Raw genomic sequence first — 22,918 nt, forward strand, 5'->3', positions numbered from 1 at the left:
CCACTGCAGTAGTAGCCCTTGGGCGGCCTGAGTGAGGCATGTCATCAACATTTCCTATTTCTCTGTATCTCATCCATGTCCGAACAACGTCGCTTTGGTTCACTCCGAGGTGCCTGGACAATTCCCTTTTTGAAATCCATTCATGGCATAAAGTAACAATGTGGACGCGACCGAACCGCGGTATTGATGGTATTGATCGTCTAGGCATGGTTGAACTACAGACAACACGAGCCGTGTACCTGATGGAATGACTGGAACTGATCGGCTGTCGGCCCCCCTACGTCTCATAGGCGCTGCTCATGCATGGTTGTTACATCCTTGGGCGGCTTTAGTGACATCTCTGAACAGTCAAAGGGACTGTGTCTGTGATACAATATCCACAGTCAACGTCTATCTTCAGGATTTCTGGGAACTGGGGTGATGCAAAACTTTTTTTATGAGAGTATTTGACCTGAAAATCTCAAATTAAAATTTTACAACGATTATGCGTCATTACAGCATCCAGCCGTAACTAGTAAATATCATGTGTTGTGTATAAAGCCTCCTTGTTGAGGTCGATTTTGCTATGTCACTGATGATCAGAATAGATGTGGGTGTGATTTTATTGCAGCTTTTCTCTATGTCTTTTTCCTAATTGTTGTGAATTCCCTGATGTGCGATGTAATATGGGTCATAATCAATGTTGGCACTGCATGATATTTATTTTATGTCAAAGTCTGGCTTCGCCAGAGAACTATCGGAGGATATTTAGCGATTTCTTGTTTTATGTAATTTGATTTGGTAAAATTTCTTAGATTCGATTCGGTAATCGTTTGTTGGACGTCTGATACGCAAAATTTCTAAGAGTACTGGCCTTCTTACAAGATTGTCAATAACTAGGTTCCATGTTTCTGACGTGTAGATTAAAAATTATGGCGCGAGTTGATTATAAATTATAGCGCGAATTGTGATGGTGACGATACACGTATGCAAGTTACGACGTCAGATTGCATCATTTCCATTAATAATATAGACGGTCACGATACAGAACATTTGGCTTTTTTTTAACAATTCCGTCTATGTTTTTAGATACCACAGAAACTGGAAAGCAAATTGCAAGAGCGTCGACGCAGATGAATTTCCTGTTGCTGCCTGGTTTCGTATACACATTACTTGTTTTTGGTCCGATTACGCTACAGTGGCGACCATAATCATATGATCAGCGATCATAATATTGTATCAGGGGCTGTTAATACGTGCTCAATTATACTCACGACCTTAAGATAACCGAACTTCGAGGTCAGCAAAATAACAGTGTTTAGTGGCGCCTCAGTGTGGTTATAACTCTGGTGGGATAACGCGAACACAGATGACATAAACGTCATGCCTGCAGGAAACTGTGCTGCAACGAAAAACGTAAAAATGGAGAAAAATCAAGGTTTAAAGTTACGCCGCTACGAACGCACTAGATACGGAGCACAAGCTCGAGTAGCTCAAAGGAACCATTCAGTTCAAAAATGGTTCAAATGGCTCTCAGCACTATGGGACTCAACTGCTGACGTCATTAGTCCCCTAGAACTTAGAACTAGTTAAACCTAACTAACCTAAGGACAGCACAAACATCCATGCCCGAGGCAGAATTCGAACCTGCGACCGTAGCGGTCGTGCGGTTCCAGACTGCAGCGCCTTTAACCGCACGGCCACTTCGGCCGGCCGAACCATTCCGTCATTCGTTGTAATTGAGTTAGGGAAACTACGGAAAACCTAATTCTGAGTTGCCGAAAGAGAATCTGATCTTATCGACTAATAAAGTCATTAGAAGCTCAAAACAAACTGCAAAACGATTTAGAAAAAATATCTGAATGGTGCGAAAATTGGCAGTTGACCCTAAATAACGAAAAGTGTGAGGTCATCCACATGAGTACCAAAAGGAACTCGTTAAACTTCGGTTACACGATAAATCAGTCTAATCTAAAAGCCGTAAATTCAACTAGATACCTAGGTATTACAATTACGAACAACTTCAATTGGAAAGAACACATAGAAAACGTTGTGGGGAAGGCTAACCAAAGGCTGCGTTTTATTGGCAGGACATTTAGAAAATGTAACAAACCTACTAAGGAGGCTGCCTACAGTACGCTTGTCCGTCCTCTTTTAGAATACTGCTGCGCGGTGTGGGAGCCTTACCAGGTAGGACTGACGGAGTACATAGAAAAAGTTCAAAGAAAAGAAGCACGTTTAGTACTATCGCGAAATAGGGGAGAGAGTGTCACAGAAATGATACAGGATTTGGGCTGGACATCATAAAAAGAAAGGCGTTTTTCGTTGCGACGGAATCTTCTCACGAAATTCCAGTCACCAACTTTCTCCTCCGAATGCGAAAATATTTTGTTGACACCGACCTACATAGGGCGGAACGATCACCACGATAAAATAAGGGAAATCAGAGCTCGTACGGAAAGTTATAGGTGTTCATTCTTTCCGCGCACTATACGAGATTGGAATAATAGAGAATTGTGAAGGTGGTTCGATGAACCCTCTGCCAGGCACTTAAATGTGATTTGCAGAGTGTAGATGTAGATGAACCCCGATCAATCCGAATCCTAGTCCTGTGCTTTGACCACGCCAACCGCCTCGTTCTGTTATGTATGTGTGAGCAGAGAGCTTCCGTACTGTAGTTCCGACTGCATGTCGTGTGCGTTTGGCACACACTATCCGAGTCGTTGGGCAGCAGGATGGCACAGCATGGCTGACAGTACGCGTGCTAGGACAGTTGAGAGATTGGAGTCTAGCCACAGTCATCGAGATGTATGCCAGGCGTTGAATGTCGCCTGTGGCGTCACTTTACGACCGAGGAAAAAAAGCACCTAGAAAGAAGGCATAAAACGCAGTGAGAGTAACGTCGACCGTGTGGTACATCCCAACACAAGGATTGTTATCTTGCCGTAAATATCTGTAGACGTCCAACCACACAGCATTCGCGCTGGCTAGAATCCTCGTGGCAGCCTCTGGGTTGCTCATCCCGCATTATACACCTGTACGCCTTGCACCTAGTCAGCGTCTGCCTGTATTTGCTTCACACGCAAGAAGGGGCACGCATGTAGGTGGCAACCCTCTACCTCAGCACGTGCCATGCGTGATTCCATTCACACCTATATAGAACCACGCACCCTTGAAAGTCGTACGCTGTCAGAGATGTTTCATGTCGTGTTTCATGCGCGCGTCGGTAGCCACTTGTCTGTCTCAAAGAATCTATAGTCATTTCTGCATCTACTGGGGCTGCCTGTCTTTGGAGGACGACTATGATTTCATGTATCAAGGAGTCACCTGAACTTTGACCTTAGCTTTACGCTTGGGAGTAGAATGCTTTAGCGTGGTCGTGCGGTCAGCGGCTTCCGCCTGGTGCCATGAGGATGTGCTGATGTGCTTAGCATAAAATGGTTCAAATGGCTCGAAGCCCTATGGGACTTAAAATCTGAGGTCATCAGTCCCCTAGACTTAGAACGACTTAAACTTAACTAACCTAAGGACATCACACACATCCATGCCTGAAGCAGGATTCGAACCTGCGACTGTAGCAGCAGCGCGGTTCCGGACTGAAGCGCCTAGAACCGCTCGGCCACAGAGGCCGGCTGTTTAGTATAGACGCTTTGTCTTGTGATAATGAAATGGGCACATAGAAGCAAGTTTGCTCTGGATTATGGTGAGACAGTTGATGGCTGCTTCCTTATATTATTGTACGTTAAGTGTCTTTTCAGTTTGTGAAATAGTAGATTTCTTTCCGCGAGATAGTTCGAGATCACAACTTTGTTAGAACAATTTTTATTCACTGATCGCATCATTCAGGTTGTTTGTCTCGTTGTTCTTCCATTCATCACGTAATATTTTGGTCTTTAATATAAATATATGACGGTTTTCTTTCTCTTTTGTATGTGCATCGTCATGTAAAAACACGTGATCCGCTGAATGAGATTTGTATGTAAAATCCGATACATTGTATTCAGTTTCTGAACAGTATATTAAGTGTTCATATAACACGCCAGGGTAGCCGAGAGCGCTAACGCGCTGCTTCCTGGACTCGGGTAGGCTCGCCGGCCCCGGATCGAATCCGCCCGGCGGATTAACGACGACGGTCGATGTGCTGGCCAGCCTGGATGTGGTTTTTAGGCGGTTTTCCACATCCCGCTAGGTGAATACCGCGATGGTTCCCACGTTCCGCCTCAGTTCCACGGCGCGCAGACGTCTAAACTCATTCGCACTATTCCATGGATTTCACTCGACGCAGGCAGTTGGGGTACACTAGTTCTGTCCCGGGGGGGTACGCGATGGCGGCAGGAAGGGCATCCGGCCACCCCTTCACCATTAACATGCCAAATCCGGTTAACGATGGCCGATCCTCCGTAACTGCGGGACAAGGCTCAAGCGATAGATAGAATATTAAGTGTTCATATAATCTGAAATTTTTGTGAACTTATTTCTCACTCCCATGAAATTTTTTTCTTATACCAAACGTTTCCGACGTAATACGATCCCCGCAACTAATTTTAAAGCCGAGACGGAATAAACTGTCATGAACAGCGATGAGATTTTTATTTAACTGAAACTTTCAGCTATCCAGGTAAGATCGGGTAAACTTCCAGACAGGTGCTTGCAGGGACAGAGACTTCTGCTATCGTAGTATCTCAGACCTTTTCCATTTACTAGGCATTGTAGGATACAAACCGCAGACACATTTGCATAGCACGAATTACATTTACGAAGGTGCACTGAGGGGTAATGGACACGAATATTTTATGTGGGAACTCTTAATGATTTTTAAATATAACAAACGTTATTAACATTACATTTTTATTCTTCATGTCTACATATATATTTCTCAACATAGTCACCCTGACGACTAATACATTTCTCCCTACGAGAGACCAGTTTTTTGATACAGTCACTATTGAATGTTTGAGTTTGTTGATGCAGCCACACCTCACCTCTGTTTGCACCGCTTCAACAGTATCAAAGTGAAATCCTCGAAGACGTTCTTGAAGTACTGGAAACAGATGAAAATTGGATGGGGCCAAGTCGGGACTGCCTCTGGTGGCCGAGCGGTTCTGGCGCTACAGTCTGGAACCGCGCGACCGCTACGGTCGCAGGTTCGAATCCTGCCTCGGGCATGGATGTGTGTGTTGTCCTTAGGTTAGTTAGGTTTAAGTAGTTCTAAGTTCTAGGGGACTTATGACCTCAGCAGTTGAGTCCCATAGTGCTCAGAGGCATTTGAACCATTTTTTAACCAAGTCGGGACTGTATGGAGTATGATCGATGACGGTGAACCCTAGGCGGCGGATTGTTGCAGATGACGCAGAGTTCGTGTGTGGTCTACATTGCCCCGTTAAAGGGGAGGGCACTCCATGTGTGGATGAACTCTTCGGATTCAAAACTCGATTGCTGGACGCTATTTCTCACATACTGCCGCAGTTACGTCACACGCCGCCATGTTACACGCTACAATTCGGAACCCTCTAGCGACAGATGGGAAAGTCGACGGAGTAGTATGCGTGACATGTACTACCTCAACCGATATTGAGAACACAATGAAAAAATCGGAGTCATTACTTTTCAGCACGCCCTCGTACATATACACAGAGGCGCGAAAGAAACTGGTATACGCATGCGTATTCAAACACAGAGATATGTAAACAGGCAGAATACGGCGCTGCGGATGGCAAGGCCTATCTAAGACAACAAGTGTGTGGCGCAGTTGTTAGATCGGTTACTGCTGCTGCTATAGCACATTATCAAGATTTAACTGAGTTTGAACGTGGTGTTATAGTCGGTGTCGAGTGATGGGACACAGCATCTCCGATGTAGCGATGAAGAGGTGATTTTCCTGTACGACCATTTCACAAGTGTACCGTGAATATCAGGAATCCGGTAAAACATAAAACCTCCGATATCGCTGCGATCGGAAAAGGATCCTGCAAGAACGGGGCCAACGACGACTGAAGAGAATCGTTCAACGGGACAGAAGTGCGACCCTTCCGCAAATTGCTGCAGATTTCATTGCTAGGCTGTCAACTAGTATTAGCGTGCGAACCATTCAACGAAACATCATCGATATGGGCTTCCGGAGGCGAAGGCCCACTCGTGTACCCTTGTTGACTGCACGTCACAAAGCTTTACGCCTCGCCTGGGCCCGTCAACACCGTCACTGGACTGTTTATGACTGGAAATATGTGGCCTGGTCGGACGAGTCTCGTTTCAAATTGTATCTAGCGGACAGACGCGTACGGGTATGGAGACAACCTCATGAATCAATGTCATCAGGTGGTGGAGGCTCTGTAATGGCCTGGGGCGTGTGCAGGTGGAGTGGTATGGGACCTCTGATACGTCTAGATACGAGTCTGACAGGTGACACGTACGTAAGCATCCTGTCTGATCACCTGCATCCATTCATGTCCATTGTGCATTCCGACGGACTTGGGCAATTCCAGCAGGACAATGTGACACCCCACACGTCCAGAATTGCTACAGTGTGGCTCGAGGAACATTCTTCTAAGTTTAAACACTTCCGCTGGCCACCAGATTCCCCAGATATGAACATTATTGAGCATATCTGAGATGCCTTGCAACGTGCTGTTCAGATGAGGTCTCTACCCCCCTCGTACTCTTACGGATTTATGGACAGCCCTGCAAGATTCGTGGTGTGAATTCCCTCCAGCACTACTTCAGACATTAGTCGAGTCTATGCCACGTCGTGCTGCGGCACTTCTTGCAGCACGTGAGGCCCTACACGATATTAGGCAGGTTTACCAGTTCCTTTGGCTCTTTAGTGTAAGATGTACGTAGCTGCTTGAGATCTGTTGTGGAGAGAACAGTTTCAGTTTTGTATTGATTTAACTCCTGTTAAGCCCATCTTTAATTATTCGACAGCAGTATTAAAAAGTTCTTCCTACTGCGAAATTAAAAAAAAGAAAGTTAGCTGGTTTGCTTTTATTCACATATGGGCCAAATTTCATACAAACGGGTAATGTTTCAGGGCAGTAAGAAAACGGAGCCTTAGTCTCTTATGAAATTACAGTTTAAAGCATAAAGTTGTGCAAGGCTTTCACGCTGATCCTGTAATCAAGACGTGCGCTTTTCTAGCAGCAACTGTCACCATAGCTGGTATATCTTGGGACGATGAGGAAATCGCAGAAAAAGTGCAATTAGTGGGATCATCGATACCTTTTGAGATACATATGTGTGAGTGTGGGGTTAGAGAGAATAATGGCAAGGAGTTTTGCTACACCGCGGAATAATTTTGTTGTAGATGTCTACAATTTTAAAGTTCTACCTCCTCGTACTCTTAAGGAAGGCTAGCTCAGGGCCTGTGTGCCAATCGGAATTTCAGCAAGGCGTACCGCCTGTGTAGTGGAAGACAGGGCACCAAGTGAGCATTGCCACACAACCTCTGAGCGAGGGAAGCAGAAACACAAACGACTCACCCCTACGTAACAGGATGGTAGGAAGTAACACTACGTCACTTCAGCGTCAGGTTCCCACTGCAGTAGTCAAATGCTGCAGAAAGACCCGAGCTCGGAGACACAGAATAGTTATTGAACTACCGTAGCGAGGCAAGAACTGCTGATGAGAACAATAAATGAGGGTCAATTTGATATCGGACCCAGAGCCATCTCGTCAAAGGTGCAGCCTCGGCTCTTTAAATAACGAGGCTTTTGGAGGACTATGGCACGTACAACTGTGCTGCCATTCCGTCCGTGTCACTTTAACCAGAGAGAAAGGTGGTCTATTGAGTTTCAGTGAAACCACGACAAGCTGATCGATGGTGGTCTGCCTGCTATGCAACTAAGTTGATGCAAACAACAGCCGTGGCCTGCCACTGCTGTCTAGTGGGACATCGCGGATGACAAGGTCTACACCTACATCTACATCTACATGGATACTCTGCAAATCACATTTAAGTGCCTGACAGAGGGTTCATCGAACCCCCTTCACAATTTTTTATAGCGCGCGGAAAGAATGAACACCTATATCTTTCCGTACTAGCTCTGATTTCTCTTATTTTTATCGTGGTGATCGTTCCTCCCTATGTAGGTAGGCGTCAACAAAATATTTTCGCATTCGGACGAGAAAGTTGGTGATTGGAATTTCGTGAGAACATTCCGTCGCAACGAAAAACGCCTTTCTTTTAATGATGTCCAGCCCAAATCCTGTATCATTTCTGTGACACTCTCTTCTATACTTCCCGATAATACAAAACGTGCTGCCTTTCTTTGAACTTTTTCGATGTACTCCGTCAGTCATATCTGGTAAGGATACCACACCGCGCAGCGGTATTCTAAAAGAGGGCGGACAAGCGTAGTGTAGGCAGTCTCCTTAGTAGGTATGTTACATTTTCTAAGTGTCCTGCCAAAAAAAAGGCAGTCTTTGGATAGCCTTCCCCACAACATTATCTATGTGTTCATTCCAATTTAAGTTGTTCGTAACTGTAATACCTAGGTATTTAGTTGAATTTACGGCTTTTAGACTAGACTGATTTATCGTGTAACCGAAGTTCAACGAATTCCTTTTAACACTCATGTGGATGACCTCACACTTTTCGTTATGTAGGCTCAACTGCCACTTTTCGCACCATTTAGATACCTTTTCTAAATCGTTTTGCAGTTTGTTTGGATCTTCTGATGACTTTATTAGTCGATAAACGACAGCGTGATTTGCAAACAACTGAAGACGGCTGCTCAGATTGTCTCCCAAATCGTTTGTATAGATAAGGAACAGCAAAGGGCGTATAGCACTACCTTGGGGAACGCCAGAGAACACTTCAGTTTTACTCGATGTCTTTCCGTCAATTACTACGAACTGTGACCTCTCAGACAGGAAATCACGAATCCAGTCACGTAACTGAGTCGATATTCCATAAGCAAGCAATTTCACTACGAGCCGCTTGTGTGGTTCAGTGTCAAAAGCCTTCCAAAAATCCAGAAATACCGAATCGATCTGAAATCCCTTGTCAATAGCACTCAACACTTCATGTAAATAAAGAGCTAGTTGTGTTTCACAGGAACTGATGTTTTCTAAACCCATGTTGACTGTGTGTCAATAGACCGTTTTCTTCGAGGTAATTCATAATGTTCGAACACAATATAAGTTCCAAACTCCTGCTGCATATCGACGTTAACGATATGGGCCTGTAATTTAGTGGATTACTCCTACTACCTTTCTTGAATATTGGTGTGACCTGTGGAACTTTCCAGTCTTTGGGTACGGATGTTTCTTCGAGCGAACGTTTGTATATGATTGTTAAGTATGGAGCTAATACGTCAGCATACTCCGAAAGGAACCTAACTGGTATAGAGTCTGGACCAGAAGACTTACTCTTATTAAGCGATTTAAGTTGCTTCACTACTCCAAGGATATTTACTTCTACGTTACTCATGTTGGAAGCTGTTCTCGATTCGAATTCTGGAATATTTACTTCGTCTTCTTTTGTGAAGGCATTTCGGAAGGCTGTGATTAGTAAGTTTGCTTTGGCAGCACTGTCTTCGATAGTATCTCCATTGCTATCGCGCAGAGAAGGCATTGATTGTTTCTTGCTGGTAACATACTTCACATACGACGAGAATCTCTTTGGATTTTCTGCCAGGTTTCAAGACAAAGTTTCGTTGTGGAAACTGTTATAAGCATCTCGCATTGAAATCCGCGCTAAGTTTCGAGCTTCTGTAAAAGATCGGAAATCTTGGGGATTTTGCTTCTGTTTAAATTTGGCATCTTTGTTTCGTTATTTCTGCCTGGTGTGTGGCCAACCTCCCTCCACTGAGGGTCAATGACACATGAACAACAGTCTGACCTGTCCACTCCGTCCGGGCGTGGTGTGATTGAGCAGCCACCTGACCGACTCGTGAACACCTGGTTGATCCACGATGGCTGATCAGCTCCCAGTCTTCATGACAAACGACATTCCGAACCACACAGTCAGCTGTTCTCACCTGAGCCCGCGACGGGCTGTCTACGAGAGCGCTGAGGTGTGGGCCGTACTGTACTGCAGAACTTCTGGATGGGGGAGCCTACCCGCCCCACGCCGACGCCGGCACTACACATTGCCGCAGCTCCGACGTCACGACTCCCTCATGGGGCGTATCAGCACTTCTTCGTGGCTCATCCTTACACCCAGCCGCCGTCCGACGCACTGAGACACTTTGTAACACTGTAAACTCGTCCTGGAAAATAAATATTATTACAGACGCTGCTGCTGGCCGGGATGGCCGAGCGGTTCTAGGCGCTAGAGTCTGGAGCCGTGCGACCGCTACGGTCGCAGGTTCTAATCCTGCCTCGGGCATGGATGTGTGTGATGTCCTTAGGTTAGTTAGGTTTAAGTAGTTCTACGTTCTAGTGGACTGATGACCTCAGAAGTTAAGTCCCATAGTGCTCAGAGCCATTTGAACCATTTGAACAGATACCGCTGTGTCATTAACGCCTCCGGGCGTATTCTAGACCACTCTCCTGCACTACGCACCCGGACTCCTGCACGCAACGCGAACACAGCTCCCCGGGTGGCAACAGTATTCTCATTAATAATTGTGGTCCTGATGTCGAAGTAATACTTCATCCTGCTGGGCTCCTTATGGCGAAGGTAAATGCAAAATGCAGAAACGTTATACTGTGGCGACAATGTTAGCTCTGACAGTTCGAATCCTTGCTACCTGAGACAATTACCCCTGTTTGAAGTTCCAGTTTAAGGAATCTACTGCATCGAAATCTAACATCGTCCCAGTTTTCTAGGATCTGCTGAAATACTTGGAAAACTACATTAAGTAACTTGATGAGCACTTAAAATTTCTTCTTTCTCGAAAAAGAAACACATATTTGACGTTTAGCATTTACACTCGATAGTTCCACAATATGCACATATGCGTGTATTTCTGAGTATGCAGCACTGTAAGGGTCTACAAAATGGAAGCCCTGAAAGTATAACACATTTCCGTTGACATGTACGTCAGTCAAATCACATCACGGGCTTTCTTTTCTGTGTGCGTGTTTGTGTGTGTGTATATGTATGTTTTTCAGTTTTTGTTTGTTTTTTGTTTACCTTCAGCCTCCAAACACTAGAGAAGAGTGGTCGGGTGTCGCACTGTTTGGGGGTTTTGGACAACAAACATACTGTTCTGCAGTACCCATAAAACAGTATCAGCAGCTATTTCAGTTGAGAGCACGGTACCAGTGTTCCTTTATTTTCTATCGTCGACACAAACTACCTATGAACCAAAGCCGCCGCTAAAGGAACCAAGACGGTTTTGGCACACCAAGGCCATCAGAATCATTCCTCTTCTTCAACAGTTATTCGTTGGAAGTACGAACGAAGCCATCCTATTTTTTTCAGACTTGCTTTTGTTGTTTCTCGGTTGTTCTCACTCGTGGGGAATTGTAGGCAGTCATTTAGTTTCACTCTGTCTTTATAATTCGCCGAATTAACGAAGCAAAAACAAGTCAATACGTGATAATCGTCGTCAAATTCCATGTGTTTCTCGTTGTACCATTCGGCCAAAGAGTAAACGCGAAGACAAATTAGAATGTTCGCGGAAAACTAAATCGTTTAACAGTAGAGTGTAGAAAAACAAAGCACTAAACGGACTGTTGCACGTTTTTCCCCGACAGGGATTGGGGGAGTCTTCGCAAATTGGCCCGTGCGCGCAAATTAGAAGCATGCTTGACTTCGGGCCTTTGCATACGTCCAGTTGCCCCTTCCTGCAACGGAAGGACGTACCTAATGCTCACAGAAAGTTGCATAGGTGTAAACTCACGTTTGACTGCTTCGATTGCTTCGAGAGATTGCTCATACTGTCCGGAGAGCCGCAATATCCCTTCCCCTTGTACAAAGACACAGATTGTCTCAGCGGATGTAGTGCTTTTCCCCCGTGAGCATCTAGGAACATTAGGAAAGTGTCCTATTCACGCAAGAATGCCAGTCTAGCTTGGAAAGTGATCCTTGTCTTCCATTCATCTAGCTCGCAGTTATGGCACGTTACAACCTTTTAATTCATGTGGAAAGGCCCAATATGGTAGCAGCTGTGGTCTCGTCTCGAGTGCAATCAGATTAGGAATACAAACGGTACTGCATTTGTTTCCTAGAGTTATTGTAGGAGCAGATCTGTAAAGATGATACCTTGCAGTGGTACCCTGGTTCCTGAAATGGAGCAGGGGCTTGGTTCAAATGGTTCAAATGGCTCTGAGCAGTATGGGACTTAACTTCTAAGGTCATCAGTCCCCTAGAACATAGAACTACTTAAACCTAACTAACCTAAGGACATCACACACATCCATGCCCGAGGCAGGATTCGAACCTGCGACCGTAACAGCAGCGCGGTTCCGGACTGAAGCGCCTAGAACCGCTCGGCCACTCCGGCCGGCCAGTGAACTATTATTAATAAATTGCGTAAATCAGTAATGTTGTATAAGCAGTTATTGAAGGCACCTATCTCCATTAGCCAATCAACCATGGCCAGTTGGGAACGGGTACTGATGTAACATTCGGGGGCTAGAGGCTATTTGTTAGGTTCCGTCCACGCTAATCTTGTTGCTTGTTTTTCTTGTTGAAATGTCTAGTCGCCCCTAAATTAAATACTAATTCCGCACAGTGTACACTAAGGAGACAAAAGTCACGGAATAGCGATATACTCATATGCAGAGGCGGTAGCGTCGCGTACACGAGGAATAAAAGGACAGAACATTGGCAAAGCTGTCATTTGTACTCAGGCGATTCATGTGAAAAGGTTTCCCACGCGATTATGCCCGAACGAAGGGAATTAACAGACTCTGAGTGCGGAATGGTAGTTGAAGCGAGACACATGGGGCACTGCACTTCGGAAATCGTTAGGGAATTCAATATTCCGGAATCTATAGTGTCAAGAATGTGTCGAGAATGCTAAATTTCAGGCATTACCTCTCAGCACGGATAACGCAGTGGCCGACGGCCTTCTCTTAACGACAGAGAGCAGTGGCGTTGGCGTAGAGTTGCCAGTGCTATCGGAACAGCCGGCCGCGGTGGGCGAGCGGTTCTAGGCGCTTCAGCCCGGAACCGCGAGACCGTTACGGTCTCAGGTTCGAATCCTGCCTCGGGCATGGATGTGTGTGATGTCCTTAGGTTAGTTAGGTTTAAGTAGTTCTAAGTTATAGGGGACTAATGACCTCAGATGTTAAGTCCCATAGTGCTCAGAGCCATTTGAACCATTTTTTTTTTTTTGCTATCGGAACAGCAACACTGCAAGAAATAACTGCGGAAATCAAAGTGGGACGTACGACAAAAGTATCCGTTGGAAAATGCGGGGTTATGGGCTGTGGTAGCAGACGACCGACGCAAGAGATGATGATGATGATGTTTGGTTTGTGGGGCGCTAAACTGCGCGGTTATCAGCGTCCGTACAAATTTCCACGCTTTGCTCAGTTCAGCCTCGCCACTTTCATGAATGATGATGACATGATGAGTACAACATAAACACCCAGTCATCTCGAGGCAGGTGAAAAATCCCTGACACCGCCGGGAATCGAACCCGGGACCCCGTGCTCGGGAAACGAGAACGCAACCGCGAGACCACGAGCTGCGGACCCTGCCGCAAGTGCTTTTGCTAACAACACGACATCAACTGCAGCGCCTCTCCTGGGTTCGTGACCATATTGGTTGGAACCTAGACGATTGGAAAACAGTGGTCTGTTCAGATGGGACCCGATTTCGGTTGGTAAGAGCTGATAGTAAGATTGGAGTGTAGTGCAGACCCCACGAAGCTATGGTCCCAACTTGTCAACAAGGCACTGTGCAAGGTGGTGGTGGCTCCATAAGGTGTGGACTGGCAACACTTTCGCAGTTATGGACCGCTATAGAGGCAGCATGGCTGAATATTTCTGCAGGGGACTTCGACTTGTTGAGTCCATGCCACGTCGAGCTGCTGCACTACGCCGGGCAAAAAGATGTCCGACACGATGTTAGAAGGCATCCAATGACTTTTATCACCTCAGTGTATGTTATTTTCTACAAATATCGGGCGTTGGCCTCACATTAGTAGACCCATGACAAACTGATAATCCTTTTCAGAAAATTGAAAATTTCCGTATATGCATTTTAAAAGAGCATATATTAAACTACTCTCGTGTGAAATATTTTTTTAAAAATATTTTGTCTTTGTCAAAAAATCCAAGCATTACCTGCTCCACAAGTTTTTCTGAAGTATACAGTTGAATGTCACCTTTTGCATTTACCTGCTCTCATACAATATTACAGCTGTAAACCAAGTCACAATGATGAGAATCTTGGTAACATCATGCTGAGAGTGCGATTTGTCACATACACCTGGCAACATCTGTTGACATCAGTATGAATTATGCGTAGGGAGGCGCTTTTTTATACACTAATGCTCATAAATTAAGGATAATGCTGATACATGGCGAAACAACGCTCTGGTGGGCGGTTTTCGGGTTTAAATCAGCTCGGCTATGACCATGCGGTGAATTTGACCTGCTGTCGTCGCACGGTGGCGCTGGCAGCAGTCCACATACGCAGAGGTGTGTTGGTGCATGTCAGAGTACGGTGCAGCGAGTAAGTGTGCAGACGTTTTCAGACGTGCTACTGGTGACTGTGTGTTGAAAATGGCTCAAAGAACACATATTGATGACGTTATGAGGGGTAGAATACTAGGGCGACTGGAGGCTGGTCAAAAACAGCAGGTTGTAGCACGGGCCTTCCGTGTGCCACAAAGCGTGATCTCAAGATTATGGCAACGATTCCAACATGCAGGAAACGTGTCCAGGCGCTACAGTACGGGACGTCCACAGTGAACAACACCACAAGAAGACCGATATCTCACCATCAGTGCCCGCAGACGGCCACGGAGTACTGCAGGTAGCCTTGCTCGGGACCTTACCGCAGCCACTGGAATAGTTGTCTCCAGACACACAGTCTACAGACGACTGAACAGACATGGTTTATTCGCCTGGAGACCTGCAAGGTGCATTCCACTGACCCCTGGTCTTAATGTTCTTGAAAGGGACCTGTATGGAGGCCATGGTTTGATGGTGTGGGGTGGTATTATGATTGGTGCACCTACTCCCCTGCATGTCTTTCACAGAGGAACTGTAACAGGTCAGGTGTATCGGGACGTTATTTTGCACCAGTATGTCTGCCTTTTCAGGGGTGCAGTGGGTCCCACCTTCCTCCTGATGGATGATAAAGCGCGGCCTCACCGAGCTGCCATCGTGGAGGAGTACCTTGAAACAGAAGATATCAGGCGAATGGAGTGGCCTGCCTGTTCCCCTGATCTAAACCCCATGGAGCACGTCTGGGACGCTCTCGGTCGACGTATCGCTGCACGTCTTCAAACCCCTACGACACTTCAGGAGCTCCGACAGGCACTGGTGCAAGAATGGGAGGCTATACCCCAGCAGCTGCTCGACCACCTGCTCCAGAGTATGCCAACCCGTTGTGCGGCCTGTGTACGTGTGCATGGTGATCATATCCCATACTGATGTCGGGGTACATGCGCAGGAAACAGTGACGTTTTGTAGCACATGTGTTTCGGGTCGGTTTTCTCAACGTATCACCAATACCGTGGACTTAGAGATCTTTGTCGTGTGTGTTCCCTATGTGCCTATGCTGTTAGCGCCAGTTTTGTGCAGTGCCACGTTGTGTGGCACCACATTCTGCAATTATCCTTAATTAATGAGCATCAGTGTGGATTTGAAATGGTCGCTGCATGATTTTCGTATGCACGAAATATGACAGTAGCACCTAATCACCATCAAACTTGTAAGGCTTAAGGAGATGGGGGAATCAGTTCATCACTAGTTTAGAGGTTTATACGAAAGTTCTGAGGACGTGAAAAGCTCACGATCAATTGTAATGAAGGCTAACGTCCAAAGAGACTGAGGAACTAAAGATATAGGTTCATGACGTGAGAATATAGAACATCAGCTTCACTATGAAGACGCTTGAACTTCTTTGACGATCCCATATTGAACGGAGCTGTCACTATCTTGTTATACATCTACATCTACATCTATACTCCGCGAGCCACCTTACGGTGTGTGGCGGAGGGTACTTATTGTACCACTATCTGATCCCCCCTTCCCTGTTCCATTCACGAATTGTGCGTGGGAAGAACGACTGCTTGTAAGTCTCCGTATTTGCTCTAATTTCTCGGATCTTTTCGTTGTGATCATTACGCGAGATATATGTGGGCGGTAGTAATATGTTGCCCATCTCTTCCCGGAATGTGCTCTCTCGTAATTTCGATAATAAACCTCTCCGTATTGCGTAACGCCTTTCTTGAAGTGTCTGCCACTGGAGCTTGTTCAGCATCTCCGTAACGCTCTCGCGCTGAGTAAATGTCCCCATGACGAATCGCGCTGCTTTTCGCTGGATCATGTCTATCTCTTCTATTAATCCAACCTGGTAAGGGTCCCATACTGATGAGCAATACTCAAGAATCGGACGAACAAGCGTTTTGTAAGCTACTTCTTTCGTCGATGAGTCACATTTTCTTAGAATTCTTCCTATGAATCTCAACCTGGCGCCTGCTTTTCCCACTATTTGTTTTATGTGATCATTCCACTTCAGATCGCTCCGGATAGTAACTCCTAAGTATTTTACGGTCGTTACCGCTTCCAATGATTTACCACCTATGGCATAATCGTACTGGAATGGATTTCTGCCCCTATGTATGCGCATTATATTACATTTATCTACATTTAGGGAAAGCTGCCAGCTGTCGCACCATTCATTAATCCTCTGCAGGTCTTCCTGGAGTACGTACGAGTCTTCTGATGTTGCTACTTTCTTGTAGACAACCGTGTCATCTGCAAATAGCCTCACGGAGCTACCGATGTTGTCAACTAAGTCATTTATGTATATTGTAAACAATAAAGGTCCTATCACGCTTCCTTGCGGTACTCCCGAAATTACCTCTACATCTGCAGATTTTGAACCGTTAAGAATGACATGTTGTGTTCTTTCTTCTAGGAAATCCTGAATCCAATCACAAACCTGGTCCGATATTCCGTAAGCACGTATTTTTTTCACTAAACGTAAGTGCGGAACCGTATCAAATGCCTTCCTGAAGTCCAGGAATACGGCATCAATCTGCTCGCCAGTGTCTACGGCACTGTGAATTTCTTGGGCAAATAGGGCGAGCTGGGTTTCACATGATCTCTGTTTGCGGAATCCATGTTGGTTATGATGAAGGAGATTTGTATTATCTAAGAACGTCATAATACGAGAACACAAAACATGTTCCATTATTCTACAACAGATTGACGTAAGTGAAATAGGCCTATAATTATTCGCATCTGATTTATGACCCTTCTTGAAAATGGGAACGACCTGTGCTTTCTTCCAGTCGCTAGGTACTTTACGTTCTTCCAGAGATCTACGATAAATTGCTGATAGAAAGGGGGCAAGTTCTTTAGCATAATCACTGTAGAATCTTAAGGGTATCTCGTCTGGTCCGGATGCTTTTCCGCTACTAAGTGATAGCAGTTGTTTTTCAATTCCGATATCGTTTATTTCAATATTTTCCATTTTGGCGTCCGTGCGACGGCTGAAGTCAGGGACCGTGTTACGATTTTCCGCAGTGAAACAGTTTCGGAACACTGAATTCAGTATTTCTGCCTTTCTTCGGTCGTCCTCTGTTTCGGTGCCATCGTGGTCAACGAGTGACTGAATAGGGGATTTAGATCCGCTTACCGATTTTACATATGACCAAAACTTTTTAGGGTTCTTGTTTAGATTGTTTGCCAATGTTTTATGTTCGAATTCGTTGAATGCTTCTCTCATTGCTCTCTTTACGCTCTTTTTCGCTTCGTTCAGCTTTTCCTTATCAGCTATGATTCGACTACTCTTAAACCTATAGTCACAGACAGCACATTTCTGACGAGCGTATGAGAGAATAAAACACAAATGACGGTAAGTGTCTCAAGAAAAGACGTATTTATATAAAACAATAGTTGTATTAATAAAAAAACATAATCATTATTGTTGTTTTCCGTAATTTACGTACATTTTCATAATTAGTGGTGTGGAAAGAAAACGACAGTGCTAGTTCATTGTTAGACATAATATTATTTAGCTCTGACACGAAAAATGAATTTATAGTTTCAGCAATGAGGGCGTTACTTACATGAGAGATGTCGTCGACATGTGCGTGACTGTCGCCATCATTTTCTTGTTGCTCGTCAGTATCTGCGGGTTGCTGGTGCTCCCACCTGTAGTGGAAAACGCAGCTGTCATCTTGTCATTGCGGAATCCAATAACTTTTTATTTTGTATCTTTCTATAAAAAATATCAAAATTTGATTTGTTATCAGTTGAACACAATTAACAGATAGATATATGGGAAGGAAAGCGTAAGACAATTATAAACAGAAATGTGGTGCCAAAGGTGTGTCACAGGTCACAGTGTTGCCCAAGTACCTTTCTTTCCAGTTGCGCACGTTATGACCGTCGTCTTTTATTTCCTGGATCTGTAAGATCCTGTGACTTAAGGACATGTGTGCGTAACTTAAGGATATCATTATTGATATTCTTATTAAAATACCGATATCAGCAGCTCATTCTCGGCGGCTGCAATATAGCTTAAGTTGTAGGAAGTCTGGAAGTCACAGGTAGGTGCTTTTCAGTAGTGAAAGCGTCAGTCGATGGCGAGTGACCACGGTTATTGGTTGGACTGCGACCCAGAGGCGTGGACAAACGTTTAATTCTGAGGTATGTTGAGTCTAATAGGGGAAAGAAAAAAAATATGAGCCGTGTTTGTGGTACATATTCAGAGCAAGTAATTTTGCGAAGTAAAAGTGCGTATAATCGTGACTTTGCAGTATTTTAGAAGATCGCGGAGTGTTACATAAAGTTTAGCACGTCGTAAACATAGGTAGAATATCTTTTGCAGTAACTAAACGACTGAACTTTTCGCATCGTGAGATAGTTGGAAGAAACCGGCATCTATGGCTAAGCTAGCTGAGTGCCGTTCGAGTGAGGGAATCTGATGAGGGATCATGATTTGGCTAAAAGTGAAAAATAATCTATGTTTAATTTTGTGAGACTTATCATTTCAAGAAAATTATTAATTATAGTCCATTATACATAGAGGAAGTCGTACGCAGGTTGGTCTAGACCCATAGTTCAAATAATAGCCACTTGTGTGACTGATGTAAAGAACCCCTTTCACTCGTCCGAGTGCCGTAAAGTGAACGGACTTTTCTGTTAAATTCAGAGAAAAAGATAGAAGGTCTGTTACAGTAATCACATTTAAACACTCTGCATCTCCCCACACACTTAGTGTCCACAGCTTACACAGTTGTTTTCCGAATGCATGCTGCTAAACATTTTAAACTGACACATATAATTCATTTTCAATGGGTAGCTAAATTACGTGATAAATACCCACACAAACTGACAACCCCGATTCGAACTCCTATGCATAAAACAGCTTCAAAGTCTGATTACTTTACAAGTGAATTAATATGTTAAATGTTTGACGTTAAGCATGTAAGCGAAAAGAAGTTTAGAAAATATTTGAAATTATTTTTAAAGTTTATTGGATATTGCTAAGTTCTCTCATCAAGCACTGGATGGGCACAGTCCGAGTAACTTGCGCGCTCCGTTTTAAGCAAAAGCTAGTTCTTCAGACATCTCAATGTTTATGACGTCCTATGTCCTGAACTATGTGTTGTTCAATGACATAATTTTGCAGGTACATTCAGTGGTATATGTGAATATTGTCTGCAAAATGAGTTGTGTGTTGAGTTAGTGTTAAATAAGTAACAAATGGAAACGCCATACCTGATGCTGGAGTTTTATCACATGAGCACCGAAAGTGTAGTAAGCTATAAACTTATTTTTCGTTTAATCATTTTGTGCGGGTACGAGCGAGAAATGTTTGTAAAGATTTTAAATTATATTCGAAGTCTGTTGGACGTCGCTAAGTGTTCTTATTCACAAATACTGTATGAATATATTCTGGGTAATTTGCGTGCCATGAGTTAGGCTGCCTCAGAACGTATATGCAGTTTCTAGCTGTTATACTCGTCTTACTGTGTTAAAAAATTAACATAAGATTATTCTTCTTATGAGCAGATTACGACAGAATATTAAATTTTAAAATTCTGTCAACAACTGTATGGAGTATTGAAAATAAAATGTTTGTTGCCCCTGGAAGACGTTAGGTAGGCAACCTACAACTGTGACTGAGCATTGGAACAGCCGTTTAGTAATTAGTAGAAACACAACATTAATTTACGGGTGAAAGTAATATTTTGAGGACTGGTTATATAATTTTTGGAGAAAATTTAGTAGCCAAGATCGCATTCAGTACTATTTATTCCAGATTACCGGTTTCAACAGCTAGGAATGCCATCTTCTGATATTTAAAATACTTGTTGTTATATGTCCTTCCATTTTGACTGTATCACATACATACCATGTTGACATTCTAGTGGATATTGTGTAGCACATACCACACAGGTCTCTCAAAATGAAAATACAAACCAGTTTCTCAAATAAAAACAATGCAGTTAAAAAGTCCCTAGTGTAACTAGGGATGTCACACACATACATCCACATCTACATACATACTCTGCAATCCACCATACGGTACGTGGTGGAGGGTACCTCGTACCACAACTAGCATCTTCTCTCCCTGATTCCACTCCCAAACAGAACGAGCGAAAATGACTGCCTATATGCCTCTGTACGAGCCCTAATCTCTCTTATCTTATCTTTGTGGACTTTCCGCGAAATATAAGTTGACGGCAGTAAAATTGTACTGCAGTCAGCCTCAAATGCTGGTTCTCTAAATTTCCTCAGTAGCGATTCACGAAATGAACACCTCCTTTCCTCCAGAGACTCCCACCCGAGTTCCTGAAGCGTTTCCGTAACACTCGTGTGATGATCAAACCTACCAGTAACAAATCTAGCAGCCCGCCTCTGAATTGCTTCTATGTCCTCCCTCAATCCGACCTGATAGAAATCCCAAACGCTCGAGCAGTACACAAGAATAGGTCGTATGAGTGTTTTATTTAGCGGTCTCCTTTACAGATGAACCACATCTTCCCAAAATTCTACCAATGAACCGAAGACGACTATCCGCCTCCCCCACAACTGCCATTACATGCTTGTCCCACTTCATATCGCTCTGCAATGTTACGCCCAAATATTTAATCGACGTGATTGTGTCAAGCGCTACAGTACTAATGGAGTATTCAAACATTACGGGATTCTTTTTCCTATTCATCTGCATTAATTTACATTTATCTATATTTAGAGTTAGCTGCCATTCTTTACACCAATCACAAATCCTGTCCAAGTCATCTTGTATCCTCCTACAGTCACTCAATGACGACACCTTCCCGTACACCACAGCATCATCAGCAAACAGCCGCACATTGCTATCCACCCTATCCAAAAGATCATTTATGTAGATAGAAAACAACAGCGGACCTACCACACTTCCCTGGGGCACTCCAGATGATACCCTCACCTCCGATGAACACTCACCATCGAGGACAACGTACTGGGTTCTATTACTTAAGAAATCAACTGGTGCCTATTAGATGTTGAATTGCGTAACAGTGGATATTTCTGTACTTGTTCACATTTAGATGACGAGTTAAATACATCATGGTTCGACATTCTTTGAAGTACACAGTTCAGTTGAACTGTGTACATCAAAGAATGTGGATCCATGATGTATTTAACTCGTGATGTAAACGTAAAAAAGTGCAGAAACGTGCACTGTTACGCAATTCAACATCCAACAGGCATCAGTGGAATGTTATATGTGCGGACATCCCTAGTTACACAAGGGGCATTTTAACAGTATTGTTTTTATTTGTGAAGCCGGTTTTTATTTTTAATAAACCTGTGTGTAATGTGCTACATAACATCGAAGAGAATGTCAACATGGCATGTGTGATAAAGTCGTAATGGAACAGGACGCATAGCAATAAATTTTTAAAGGTCAGAAGATGACATCCAAACTTTTGAAACTTGTAACCAGGAATAAATAGTAACGACTGCGATCTTGGCTATTAAATCTGCTCCAAAATAATTACAGGGCTCTCCTTCTTATCTCTAATTGTGAAAAATTTCAGTCAAGCGTATATAAATTTTAATAAGTTTACGTAAAGTAACTGCTAATGTAAATTTCCGAGCACAAGGTCTGAAATATGTACTCTCAAGTTTACTGTCATCTTAAAAAGTCAAAATTTTAAAATTTATCCACCACGATTTGTTACATTTCATTTGACGGTATGTCACTGAGTGCCCTTATCAATAATTAAATAATTATTACCTGTACTGCACACATAGCGAAAGCTAAATAATGTTTTTACAAAACTGTTTATATTTTGAAATTACAATTAAATCAATACCATTAGCTGCTGACGGGCGTTGATATACATCAACGGGGACAGTTGAAAATGTGTGCCCCGACCGGGACTGGAACCCGGGATCTCCTGCTTACATGGCAGACGCTCTATCCATCTCTCGGACATGTCCGAAAGAACAGATGCCATCTTCATATCGTTTAAGGCTAACCGGCTGATGACCTTCTTCAGTGCAGATGCACACGTTTTGCCTGAACTCTTACGGGACTCGGTGGATTGTCTGCCGCGAGTAATGGGTATAAAGGCAGGGGCACTACGAATGTAGTGTGTGGACTATAAGTTGCGAATGTGGTTCTCACGGGGAGCGTGCCGGCGATAAATCCCTGCAGTTGCACTGTCCTCTGTGCCCTCGGTGGCTCAGATGGATAGAGCGTCTGCCATGTAAGTAGGAGATCCCGGGTTCCAGTCCCGGTCGGGGCACACATGTCCGAAAGAATAGATGCCATCTTCATACCCTTTATATTTTGATACGTGAAGAAGTTCTGAAAAATCTTCTCACAGTTACTTGTTTACTGCAGTGAACATATCGA

The 22,918-nt window shown here is 44.1% G+C and overlaps 1 protein-coding gene across 1 annotated transcript in view; it reads right to left on the reverse strand.

The window, feature by feature from the left end:
* The window catches only part of LOC126248783 (SET and MYND domain-containing protein 4-like), a 146,495-nt gene that overhangs the window by 79,532 nt on the left and 44,045 nt on the right, over positions 1 to 22,918 (reverse strand). Inside the window, exon 3 of the mRNA XM_049950158.1 lies at positions 18,129 to 18,213. Coding sequence (XP_049806115.1) covers positions 18,129 to 18,213 — 85 coding nt within the window. The remainder of the gene's footprint in view (positions 1 to 18,128; positions 18,214 to 22,918) is intronic.

The sequence above is a fragment of the Schistocerca nitens genome, chromosome 3, assembly GCF_023898315.1.
Source record: "Schistocerca nitens isolate TAMUIC-IGC-003100 chromosome 3, iqSchNite1.1, whole genome shotgun sequence".
Taxonomy (NCBI): domain Eukaryota; kingdom Metazoa; phylum Arthropoda; class Insecta; order Orthoptera; family Acrididae; genus Schistocerca; species Schistocerca nitens.